Here is a 12,495-nt window from a genome sequence, read left to right as displayed (position 1 = left end):
GTGCTCGGTGACGAAATGGCAGCAAGAGACATTCTCCAAGTACAGTCTCGCACGCTCCTCAGCCCCTTAGTCCAAAATAAGTGAAGCCACGGACGAGCTCTGGTTTTCAGGTGCTTCACTCAGTCCTTACTGGCAGGAGTTTCATGAGCAGCGATGGAGTAAGAGTTAGTGGGACTGTGCCTTCTGTTTGGTGATGGACCCAGAGGCGTGGATGAGACCTGGGAGGCCTCGGGTGTGGCCTAATTCAGGAGGAAGCTGAGCTCTGAGCTGTTTCCTTGGGTGTGGCCGGTTGCTCAGTACCACCTCCCTGGGGCCTCCTGCGTGGGAACATCGGCCCTTGCAGGGTGGGCAGCAGAGGTCAGGATGGCTGGACCCCTGGCCCTGGCAACTTCGGTGCTGTTCTAACACCTAGGCCAGTGGGTTCCAGAGTGTTTCATACACAGAGGCTTAAGACAAGGGAAGCCCTTTCAGGGTGTGTGTGTGTGTGTGTGTGTAGGGGGGATGGTTAATTTCTAATACATGGTAATTTCGAATCAATGGAAACTGTAATATTGGGATGTAGCCAGCATTCCAATAGGCTGGAGTTTTTTGTGTTATGAATATGGCGTTTTTAAAGTTTGACCTAAGGGTGGGACCTTGTTCCTTTGAGTCCCTCAAAGCGTATCATATTCGTGTTAGTGTAGAGGTGCTCTGTCTGCCCTGGCCTGAGGAATCTTTTCTTTGAGTAACTTGGCATTTTTGTGAAAACTGAAGCTTGAACCTCCAAACCTTACACCGACTACTTCAAGTTTTTGCTTCCCGCCGTTACCAGGGGAACCATTAGCCGAAATCTGATATGTATGAACATTCTCTCTCCCCGTCCTCTCTCTGTCTGTCCTTCCTCTCCCACCAACCCCCAGTATAGCTTAATACAAACTCTTGAGGGCTGCTAGAATTAAAAAAAAAATCCTGCCACTTAATTTTTCTTTTCTTAGCTTCCTAAAATAAAATATTACTTTTTGTTCTTATCCCAGTTCACACTTCAACAACCTCAGATCAGTCAAATGTTTATTAAAATTTTTTTTAAAAACATAACAAATCAGAATGGATATAGAAAAAAAAAATTCAAAAAAGCAAACCCATCAAAGCAAGACAAAAACAAGCCAGCATCATAAAATTCAGAGAACCCCCTCTACCATGCTCCCAAAAGAAAAACTCTATTTAGAGCCTGAAGTAGATGGAGCTGATTGCCTGGCTTGGTTTTTTACATGACCCTGAATAGGACACCTCAGTGTGGGGCCCTTCTCCCTGCCACTGCAGCTTGTGCAAATGAAGACTTCCTCCCCTTATTCGGAATGGAGGATCAAGGATATTAATGATGCATTGTTCCTCTTCCAGTGATATTTGTGAGGATGAAGGAGGAAAGCAGGAGGGAAATGAGTGCTAAATATATTTTAATCACCTCTGCTGCTTTGAAAGAATTCCCACAGATAATCTTCAGCTCTTCAGCAAAAAGCAGCCTCCACCCTCGAGCCTCCCCTTGTCCCTGTGTGATGTGGCACCGACCTGCAGTGTGGAGGGGTTTGCACAGTGCTCTCATTGTGTAATTAAAAGAAATATCCTGATGCTGATGGACCTGGGCTGGCTTGTTAGCACTATCAGTGCAAACACAGAGACATTAAATTTAAGTGAGGGCCTGGCTAGTTTCTGGGCTTATTGGATTGTCACCCTGAGGCTCTGTTTATAGAGTGGGGCCCTTTTCCTCCCCCACCTCTGGACTCAAGGAGCTCTTCTGGGGCTTTCAGGAGAAACCTCCCCAAGGAGCTAGCCTGGGCCAGCATTTAAACTGACCCAAATTAAGTCTTCAGGAAGGAAATTCTATTCTTCATGTCACTCCAGAAACAGGGCATAAGCATAATGTTTTCTTTTTCCCCCAACTGATCTCAAGAGATCAACTTATAGAAGAAAACTGAAATATCCTTCTACTAAAAAAAAGTTTTCTGCTCCATGTCTCTATCTTCCTTTTGATGTCGTTGGGAGAAAGTGTGTCTGCCTCCTTCTTCATTAATATATTCTGTGAAATGTGAGTCCATTTCTTTCTATTTGTAGAACAACAGAGGCCTGCATTTCTGCTCTTATCTCATAATTCTACTTAAAATTCACATGGAGTTGAAATATATCATTTGTATGAAAAATGAGATGGGCCATTTGGAAAGTGTAATTTTAAAATATGCAACCTACACCAGCATATGATCAAAGTAATGAGTTAATTTTAATTTCTTTTTCTTGTTCACAGATGTCCTTGAAGGTTATAATGGAACAATTTTTGCGTATGGGCAGACTTCATCAGGAAAAACCCACACCATGGAGGTAAGATTACAATGTGCTCTGATGCGAATCTCTGAGATGACTGAATGGAACTGACGTTTCCAGCAAAACTTGAGGTGCATGTGGCTTTCTTTACTGGGAAATAGAGACGGTTATGTTTGGCCAATTAATTATGTCTTTGAGAAGTTTTAAAATAGCAGCGAAAAATAAAGTCTCAGGAATTCAGTATTTTAAAAAGTACTTTATTGATAACTTTGTGACAGTAACAATACATTCTATTCAGAAACAATCATTGATTAGCTAAGCGGTAGTGTGAATATCATTCTGGACTTTGGCCTCAATCTAACTGGGAAAGCCTGTTGGGAAAATCATTTACCCTGATGAAGGCCCCCGGGGAGGTTTGTCTCTTAGAATAAATAAAAAACTGTAGGTCAGAGATTTTTAAAAGTTGGCTTGTGGGCCACGTCCAGCCCACAGATATATTTTTGTTTGGCCTGCACAGTATTTTTTTTTAATTGTAAGCAATGTTAAAAATTGGGTGATTTCACACAATTCAAATTTTCCATCTTAGGTTGAATATTCTGAAGATCTGGCAGCACTGGGTGAATTTCACCATAATATAAAATTCAAGCTTCACTGTTCACTTCATTGTCCTGTTCAACTTTTTGTTAACATTTCTAGTGCAGGGAACAGCTGCTGTCACCTTGGAGAAGTTTGGTAAAATATTTGTTAGTATTTGTGAAAATGGTACCTGTGATACTGGCCCTGGCCACCCCATGTATATGGGGCTGGACTCTCCATTGTACTCACACCCAGCCCACTTCATGCACACTGGGGTGAAGACGAACTTATATTCGGCATCTTTCCTTATTGACTTACATACCTGCTCCCTGAAGGCACTTCAGGGTATGACCCCAGCTCCAATTGTTGGCTGTGGAATTTTGTGGCTTCAGTCTGTTTTCCAAACAAGGCAGGTCTGCAGACAAATTTGAACCTCTTTGCCTCCTCTTTTCCTTTTTTTTTTTTTTTTTTTAATCACCAAATCCTATAGGGCCTTCAGAGCCTGATAATTCTTCTAAAGGTGAGGCCCACTTGACAGGTAAGGAGAGGTGGTAAGTGTGGTTATTATAAGAAACCGCGCAGAGGAAGTTTGGGGAATTCAGCAGCAGGGTAAGATGAATCCTTAATCCTTCCAGCTTAGAGTTTTTCATTTACGATGCCCTCATGGGAATAGCACTGAGACGGCTGCTGCAGAATCGGTTTAGCTTATGAATCATTCCTATTGAAGAGGAGATTTCAAAGGCACGAGGCTAAAATCCTCAGGGCTCTGATGTTCTGCTCATACCGATTTCAAGTGTGGGGTACAGTGCCGGGGATCTCATTTCTGTGTTGTTGACTCTCTTTCACCCATTTTGCTGAAGACAAAGTGGTTCAGAGACTGCACAGATTAAAGGAAGCATGAGGTTTATTTATCACTTCTTTCTGACTAAGCAGGTCTTTCCCCTGACACCTGAGTGGCATCAGCCCGTCTTTTCCTCCTCTCACACTCTACTGCAGAATGTCTTGGAAGCACTGCCTTGCTATCCTCACGCTCCTGCCCCGGCCCCTCGCCTTTCCCTCTTACTAGGCCCCCGACTCTTGACCTTGAGACTATAGAAAAGTTGCAGTTCTACATTTCTTGTGTCCCACCTAGTCCAGTAGCTGTGGACAAAAACTCCCTCATAGGTCTGATGGCACTTGAAAGAGAGATATGGTGTCTAGTGAGGAATTCAATCAGTCTGAAGGTTTTTTTTTTCTTTTTTTTTTTTAATTACCAAACTATATATAATGCCAAACAAAAAAACAAAAGCAACCTGCGTTATTTAAAATCCCCCAAAATCTCTTGGAATGCTTACAATAGTGACCTTTTAAGCTTTGGGATTAGAAAATATAAGGTACTTGCTAAATGCCAGAAATTTAAACTGTAAGACATCAAGAGAGAGAATGCTCTCCAGTGTAAAATCTTATTTCGGGAGAAGAGATGGATGTAGGGTGATGGCAAAGAGCTATGCCCGCCCTTTAAAACTAATACGGGAGGCCAGGCGTGGTGGCTTACGCCTGTAATCCCAGCACATAGGTCAGGAGTTCGAGACTAGCCTGGCTAACATGGCGAAACCCCATCCTACTAAAAATACAAAAAAATTTAGCCAGGCACGGTGGCGCACGTTTGTAGTCCCAGCTACCCAGGAGGCTGAGGCAGGAGAATCGTTTGAACTGGGGAGGCAAAGGTCGCAGTGAGCCAAGATTACACCACTGAGCTTCAGCCTGGGTGACAGAGCAAGACTCCGTCTCAAAAATAATCATAATAAATAATAAAATTAAAAACCAAAAAACAAAAACAAAAACCAACAGAAGAGATATTTTGCTATAAACTAGAGGCTCTCAAGCCGTCTGAGTCTTACAGTGTAAACTTCACAATGCTGAGGACTCATGCGGGACCTGAAAGGAACTGGGCTCCGGACAGGTTTCACCTCCAGTTGCCTCTTCATCTTTGTCAGTTTTAAAAGGTCAATTGTAATGAGTTGCTTTCCTTTATTGTGACTTTTGCAGATCACATACTTGTGCCTACAGTTAGAAATAGTTGATGTGGATGGGAGTTTCTTCCTAGTGCCACCCACCCCCTCACTTAATCGAGTTCTTTCTGTAGGGTAATTATAGGTTGGAGAAAAGGTAGGGGATATTTTCAGAGGAAGACAGAGGGAAGGAGGAGCCCCAAGCTGAAGTCATAGATACTTCAGGAGACCAAGAAATCCAGGATCCTGGAATGCAATTAAGTCAAAAAAGCCCTACAGGGTCTGCATTCTCTGAAAGGAGGATTTTATGTATTCAAATTACACCTTGTGATCTTCCAAAGGCTTACGGAAGGGGATGTTAATTCCCTGAGTGTCCCTGAGTGGACAGAGCAGTCACATTTTAAGCTGTTTTTCATTTTAATCCCCCTGTTTTTGGTCTGACATCCAGTGGTGATTCCATTACCTTGTATTGAGGGGAACAAACAGATTAAGCCTACATAAAATTGGAAATATTAGCTTCTCAAGATGGAGCATTTAAGGTAGGTTTTCAGTAAATATATGACTCACTGGACAGTGTTAATGCTAAGCTTGGTGGACACCAACACACAGAAGGTCCTGGGCTTGTGCAGCCCATACCCAGGGTTGGCACTGGGGAGGACACAGGGGGTTCCAGCTCCAGCTGAGGAAAAGGGGACTGTTCTTTTGTTCAGTGTGTGATGCCGGGAAGGGCCTCTCTTGGCCCCATGCCCTACTTTGTGATCCTCTTCTGCACACTGATATAGATGGATGGAGACACCTTGTGTTTTTTCTTTCTGCCCAAAGAGATGCTTGGAGGTCATCTGAATGGTACAGGCTTCCCAGCCATCCCACCAGGCCTGCCAAGTGATTTTGAACAAGCCTGTCTGAACGCATGGTGCTCATGTACTGACGGGCTGGCGTCTTAAGTGTTTCAGGAAACTCTGCCCTGCTTGGGAGGTCAAGGAGGCAACTGGGGCTGGAACAAAGAGAGTCTTGTTCAGTGGCTGGTGGCCTGGGTCTTGTTTCTTCTTTCATATGTGCTCCTAAAAGATCACATTCCGTGGAAAAAGTTTGTGGATAGAATTATACGGATGCAGTTATAAAGGTCTTTCTCCTATTTGCTTTCCGGGAGAAACAAGGTGATGAAGCAGTGGATTTCTTTGCTCCCCAAGTTCATCTTTGATCCTTCAGCTAAAATACACTTTCACTGTTCTTTCTCAGTTCCTGTACTTTGTTCTCCCACTCACCTTCTCCGCCCACATCCTCTCTGCCCATCCCAAACTTACCCATTCTTCAAGATTTGGTGTCCCTCAAGCAAGCCATCCCATATTACCCATTTTATTACTAGAAATCTGGGACATTTCTAGTCTCTGAATTTCTATAGCTCTCGGCTGTTTTCCCACTTCTCACTGCCCGAGGCAACTGTGCATTGTGTGTCTGGGCTGCGCATCTCATCTGCAAGGGTCAATGTAGAGGCAGTGAAGACCTCTAAGGAGCACATCTCTCTCATACACACACACACAGACACACCACACACCACATTCCACCCCCCCATGTACATCGTGCACACACACACAGACATATGCACACCACACACATACACACAGACACACCACATACCATACACCCCCACATACATTGTACACGCACACAGACATATGCACACCACACACATACACACAGACATAGACACGTCACACACAGACACACCATACACCACTACCACACCCCACATACATTGTACACACACACAGACATATGCATACCACATACATATACACACAGACACATCACACACAGATGCACCACACACACCTCCCACACACATCATACACACACACATACATACACAGACACACCGCATACCACATATCCCCCACATAAATGATACACACACAGACATATGCACACCAAACACATATACACACACAGACACACCACACACCATAATATACACACAGACACACCACACACCATATATCACACTCCTTAAATACATCATACACACACACAAACATATACACACCACACATATACCCACACAGACACACCACACACCACATACCACATACCCTCCCACATACATCATACACATACAGACATATACATACCACAGACATACCTCACACCACACATGGCCCTCATACATCATAAACACACACAGACATATATATCACACACATACAGACACACCACATAACACATACTGCACATGCCCCCATACATCATACACACACAGACATATACACATCACACACATATGCACACACAGACACACCACACATTACATACCACCCCTCCACATACATCATACATATACACACAGATATATGCACACCACACACAAACACACCACACACTACACACTATATACCACATATGACCCCTACATAACAACATACAGAGATGTACACATCACACACATACATATAGACATGCATACCACACACTATATACCACACCCCCACATACATCATACACACACAGACATACAATATACCACATACCACACATTGTATAGCATACCCCCTACATACACACACACCACACACCACACACACAGAGACACCCCCACATATACATGCACACATACAGACAGAGCCCACATATATCACACACACAACACACACACATACTCCCATACACACACAACACACACACACCTCATACACAACACACACACATACTCCCACACACACAACACACACACACATACTCCCATATACACACACATACACACACTCCCACACACACACAAATACTCCCATACACACACACCACACACACATACTCCCATACACAAACACAACACACACATACACTCCCACACACACACACCACACACACACATACTCCCATACACACACACACATACTCCCATACACACACACACACACACACACACACTGCGTACATCATACAGACACAGACACCACATATCACACATATACAATACACACACACCACAGAATGCCACACAGCCACACACACCACAAGCACCCCCACACTCGCCACACTTCCTACGTTCACGCTATAGCACATACCTGCACACATTCCCTACATCCATCTCACACACATATACCCCCCACTTCACACATACATGTTAATACTCCACATACATCACACGCCCCCACACACGCAGACATAACCCCCACACCCCACACGTGTATCACACACAGGCATATACCACACACACACATCACACATCCATATGCTCCCCTAACACCACACTCACGTACACACACACACACACACACCACACACGCACGCACACTCCACATGCCCCTACATCCTCCCCTGCATACACACACCTGCAGATTGTTTCGGCAGGCCCAGTTTACTGCACATAAAGCCCTTACCAGTCTTGAGCATCTGAGCTGGATCAAGCAGCCCAGTTCCTAGGCCTGCGGTAGATGTGGGTATGCTTCTGTTCCTGTGGGGATGGGAGGCATATTATTATGAGAACACTCACTTCTCTCACATTGATTTTAGGGTGAGGACTTCAGAGAGACACAAAGTAGAGAGTGTCCTAGATTCATCTCTCGTTCTGCCTTGGTTCTTGCCCTGACAAAGGCAAACAAAGGGATGTCAGCACTGTATAAGCCAGGAATCAATGGGGAGATAAATCCATTGAAAGGGAAGGCATCTAGGAAAATAGATTTGAGTCAATTATAAATGATTTTTGGATTATCAATCATTCTTCTCTGGCTGTGGGCTACTGAGGAGAAGCTAAGGATTATCATGAATTATTAAAAAGCTCTGGAGGGCTTTGGTAGGGGAGGTCTTTTGATTGGCTGAGTGCAGTCATGACATTTGACCAGATGGAAATGATGTTCTCACCATAGGTGTTGTTTCTGCCAGTGATCTCCATGATTCAGAGCATGTGGGGGTCCATTGTCTAATTTGTTACACGTTTATGGTGGAATATACAGTTTAAAAGTTATCAAGATTTGAGATTGTCAGTCTGTCATATGGCACTGTTTTCTTTCCTAAGATATATATTAATTGTCAGGGATAGAAATGTGTTTCAGGCCGGGCGCGGTGGCTCATGCTTGTAATCCCAGCACTTTGGGAGGCCGAGGCGGGCGGATCACGAGGTCAGGAGATCAAGACCACGGTGAAACCCCGTCTCTACTAAAAATAAAAAATAAAAAATAAAAATTAGCCGGGCGTAGTGGCGGGCGCCTGTAGTCCCAGCTACTTGGAGAGGCTGAGGCAGGAGAATAGCGTGAACCCAGGAGGCGGAGCTTGCAGTGAGCCGAGATTGCGCCACTGCACTCCAGCCTGGGCAACAGAGCGAGGCTCTGTCTCAAAAAAAAAAAAAAAGAAATGTGTTTCAGACTCTTCAGGTGAAATAAACTCCAACAACTTCTTCGTGAGAACCTGCTATAAGCTGAGTGCTATAATACTAACATTTATTTTAGCCCTTCTCATGTCACTAAGCACTTTATATATCCTATTTAACTTGAATTCTACAATAATTCTATGTAATAAATACTAAATCTTGTAAGCAATGGAGAGAAATATACATGCACTGGCCTTCCCTATCTTTAGGAAGTATGCAGTCAAACCAAAAAACAGTATCAATACATCAAACTATTTAGATTCCTAATAGATAAGGGCATTCCAGAGGAGTATCCATTTTTCCGGACGAGAGAGCTTTGCTGGAAGCCAGACTGCTGGACGTGGTGGCTCATGCCTGTAATCCCAGCACTCTGGGAAGCCAAGGTGGGAGGATCACTTTGAGCTCAGGAGTTGGAGACCAGCCTTGGCAACACTGCGAAACCTCGTCTCTACAAAAAATACAAAAAATTAGCCAGGTGTGGTGGTGCACACCTGTAGTTCCAGCTACTAGGAAAGCTGAGGATCACTTGAGCCTGGGAAGTGGAGGTTGCAGTCAGCCAAGACTGCATCACTGCACTCCAGCCTGGGCAACAGAGTGAGACTTTGTCTCAAAAAACAAAAACAAACAAACAAAAATCTGGAAAATTCTCTGGATGTACTGTGGGCACCAATCACTTTAAACCTTCAGACTGTGTGTTTGTTCACTGATGGGTTGTTGAACACATATGAGAACTTAAGTGCTTATTTGACGGTGGGCTTAGGCAAAGGCTCTCTGGAGCTTGTGTGTTGCTTTAAATACTTCTGGAAGTCTTCATTAGGAGTTGCTGTCAGATCCTAAGGCATCTTTTCTAAAATCTTCAGGGGTGGCAAATTCTGGACCTTAAAAATGGATTTGGTAATATCCAAATAGCAGAAGAATTTACCTATCCCTATCCCCACCCACTTAGGTGAAATGAGTAAAGTAGAAAAGCGGGGAAAGAAGAATATAAGACTATCTTAAACGTGGATTTAGGTGTTAGAAACAGCTAAAAATTATTTGGAACAATTCGGCCTGGGAACCACAGATTTTTAAAAGAAGTTGATGAAATGTATTTTCTTGATTGATCTGTTAAATGATACTGAAAGTGTTGCTAGAATAAGGTTCTTAGAAATTTTGGAAAATTTTGGAAATCAGTGCTAGAGGTGATTTCATTAAACGAGATTGCCTTACTTGGACCTCCAGGCTCAGGTCAGTTTGTAAATACTCAAAAACCAAATCCATATATTCTCGTTCCTTCTCCTGCCCCCTTTTCCTCCTCCTCTTCACCCCACACTAGCCACATAGACACTGATTTTGTTGCCATGAGTGGCAGCTGGAGGCAATACTGTGGGGCCTCAGAACTTGGCAGAACAAGTGCTCCCCTGCTGGATAAACAGACCAACACATTGAGTTTTTCCACCAACTTCTGGTCTGTTGGCAAGTCAGGTAGATGCCCAAGGGAGCCGGCAGGCACAGGTGGGTGCTTCCTGCTCCACCGGGTTCTGTCTAAGGAACCCAGAGATGGTTCCCTCTCTCTCTCATGTGTCTCCCAGCACGCTTTAACTGCCCATGTTTGTATTTTCACCCACTAGGGGAAGCTGCACGACCCCCAGCTCATGGGGATCATCCCACGAATTGCCCATGATATCTTTGACCATATCTACTCCATGGATGAGAACCTGGAGTTTCACATAAAGGTATGTATTACTGATTGGTCCCCAGAGAAGACACTGGGCCCCAGATAATGTTTCTTATACCTCCTCATTTCAAGTAGATATAAAAGATGATCTTACTAATTTAAATGACATTCTTGTGCTAAGCAGAGCCCTCTTTATTAGTGACCTAGGCTAACAGGTATCTGGAGGGTTTGCTTGAAATATCCACATAATGAAAGCAAAAGCCTTCTTTAGGAGGAGATCATCTTGATTGTTGCCCAAATTCTACCCTTTATCCTCTGGATTTCTGTGGGTATGACTGAAATGTGTTTGGGTTAGGGCAGCATTTCCCAAAGTGTGTTCTGTGGAACACATTCCCTTGTGTTATTAATGGTGGGCTTGCAGGGAAAAGCACTGTTAAGGCCAAATGAGCTGGGAAAATGCTTTCTTGAACAATGTTAAGTTTATCACAAGTTTCAATATACTCTGCAAAGGGGACATGCATTAGATTACATTTCCCAGCTTATTTGAATGTAGACACATTTCTCCCCCTAAGAGTATCACAGACTTGTGTTTTGAGCAGTGTCACAGAGCAGAACTCTGAGAAATGTTGGGAAGAGGAATTCTCTTCCTTTTTATCTTCTCTCTTGTATTTTGTTTTTGTTTTAAACCAAAACTTGTTATATGAATTAAATTTGCATTAAAAGAGAGATTTCTACTCTCTTACTATAGCTGTTAAATAATCAAATTTGGTATTAGGGTATATTCATTGGAACACCCCTTTTGCAAGTGGCTGAAAGGCACTTGTTTAAGCAAATAGAGGATATTGTTATAAGACACAGAATCTGACAGTGGGCATTTTGTGGAGGATGAGGTGTGGAGGGCAGGAAATCTAAGCTCTGTTTTTCTTTTTTCTTTTTAAACTTTTTAGACAATTGAGATATTGTTCACATACCGCAAAATTCATCCTTTTAAAGTGTATAGTTTGATGGTTTTTAATATATTCCCAAAAGTGTACAATGATGATCCTTATCTAATTCTTGAGCATATCGTCACCTCCAAAAGAAACCCCAAACCTGTTACAGTCGCTGCTTTTCTGCCCCCTTGCTTGACTTCTTTCTCTTGTTCTGGAGCATCTTTCTCTCTTTTTGGTGGGAGAAGGGGTTGGCAACATGGCAGCTGCTGCTCCACTATTCCTTTATTTCCAACTCTAAATTCCCTTGGGCAGGGACTCATTGGCCCAGCCTACATAGGTGCCCCCCTTGCCCGATGAGCTGTGTCCAGGATGCACATGCTGTCTGGGGGCCCCCACTGTGGCTGGGGAGGGTGAAGGGGCAGTTCTAAGAAGCCTCGCTAAGCAGATCTGCTAAGAGATTTCCCTTTAGGCTGGGATCTTAGTGCACCAGGCCCATCTGTTCAGAGATGAGGAAATGGAAGTTTAAAGACGCAGGGTTAGGCCAGGCACAGTGGCTCATACCTGTAATCCCAGCACTTTGGGAGGTTGAGGCGGGCAGATCGCCTGAGGTCAGGAGTTCACGACCAGCCTGGCCAACATGGTGAAACCCTGTCTCAACTAAAAAAAAAAAAAAAAAAAAAAAAA

At 43.8% G+C, this 12,495-nt stretch overlaps 1 protein-coding gene across 1 annotated transcript in view; it reads left to right on the top strand.

The window, feature by feature from the left end:
* The window catches only part of KIF5C (kinesin family member 5C), a 153,135-nt gene that overhangs the window by 52,575 nt on the left and 88,065 nt on the right, over positions 1 to 12,495 (top strand). The window contains exons 3-4 of the mRNA XM_003278698.4: positions 2,276 to 2,349; positions 10,833 to 10,937. Of these exons, the coding sequence (XP_003278746.3) occupies positions 2,276 to 2,349; positions 10,833 to 10,937 (179 nt within the window). The remainder of the gene's footprint in view (positions 1 to 2,275; positions 2,350 to 10,832; positions 10,938 to 12,495) is intronic.

This window comes from Nomascus leucogenys, chromosome 20 (assembly GCF_006542625.1).
Source record: "Nomascus leucogenys isolate Asia chromosome 20, Asia_NLE_v1, whole genome shotgun sequence".
In the NCBI taxonomy this organism is placed as follows: Eukaryota; Metazoa; Chordata; class Mammalia; order Primates; family Hylobatidae; genus Nomascus; species Nomascus leucogenys.
Note: the sequence above shows the minus strand (reverse complement) of the source record. Positions and strands in the feature narration are given on the sequence as shown.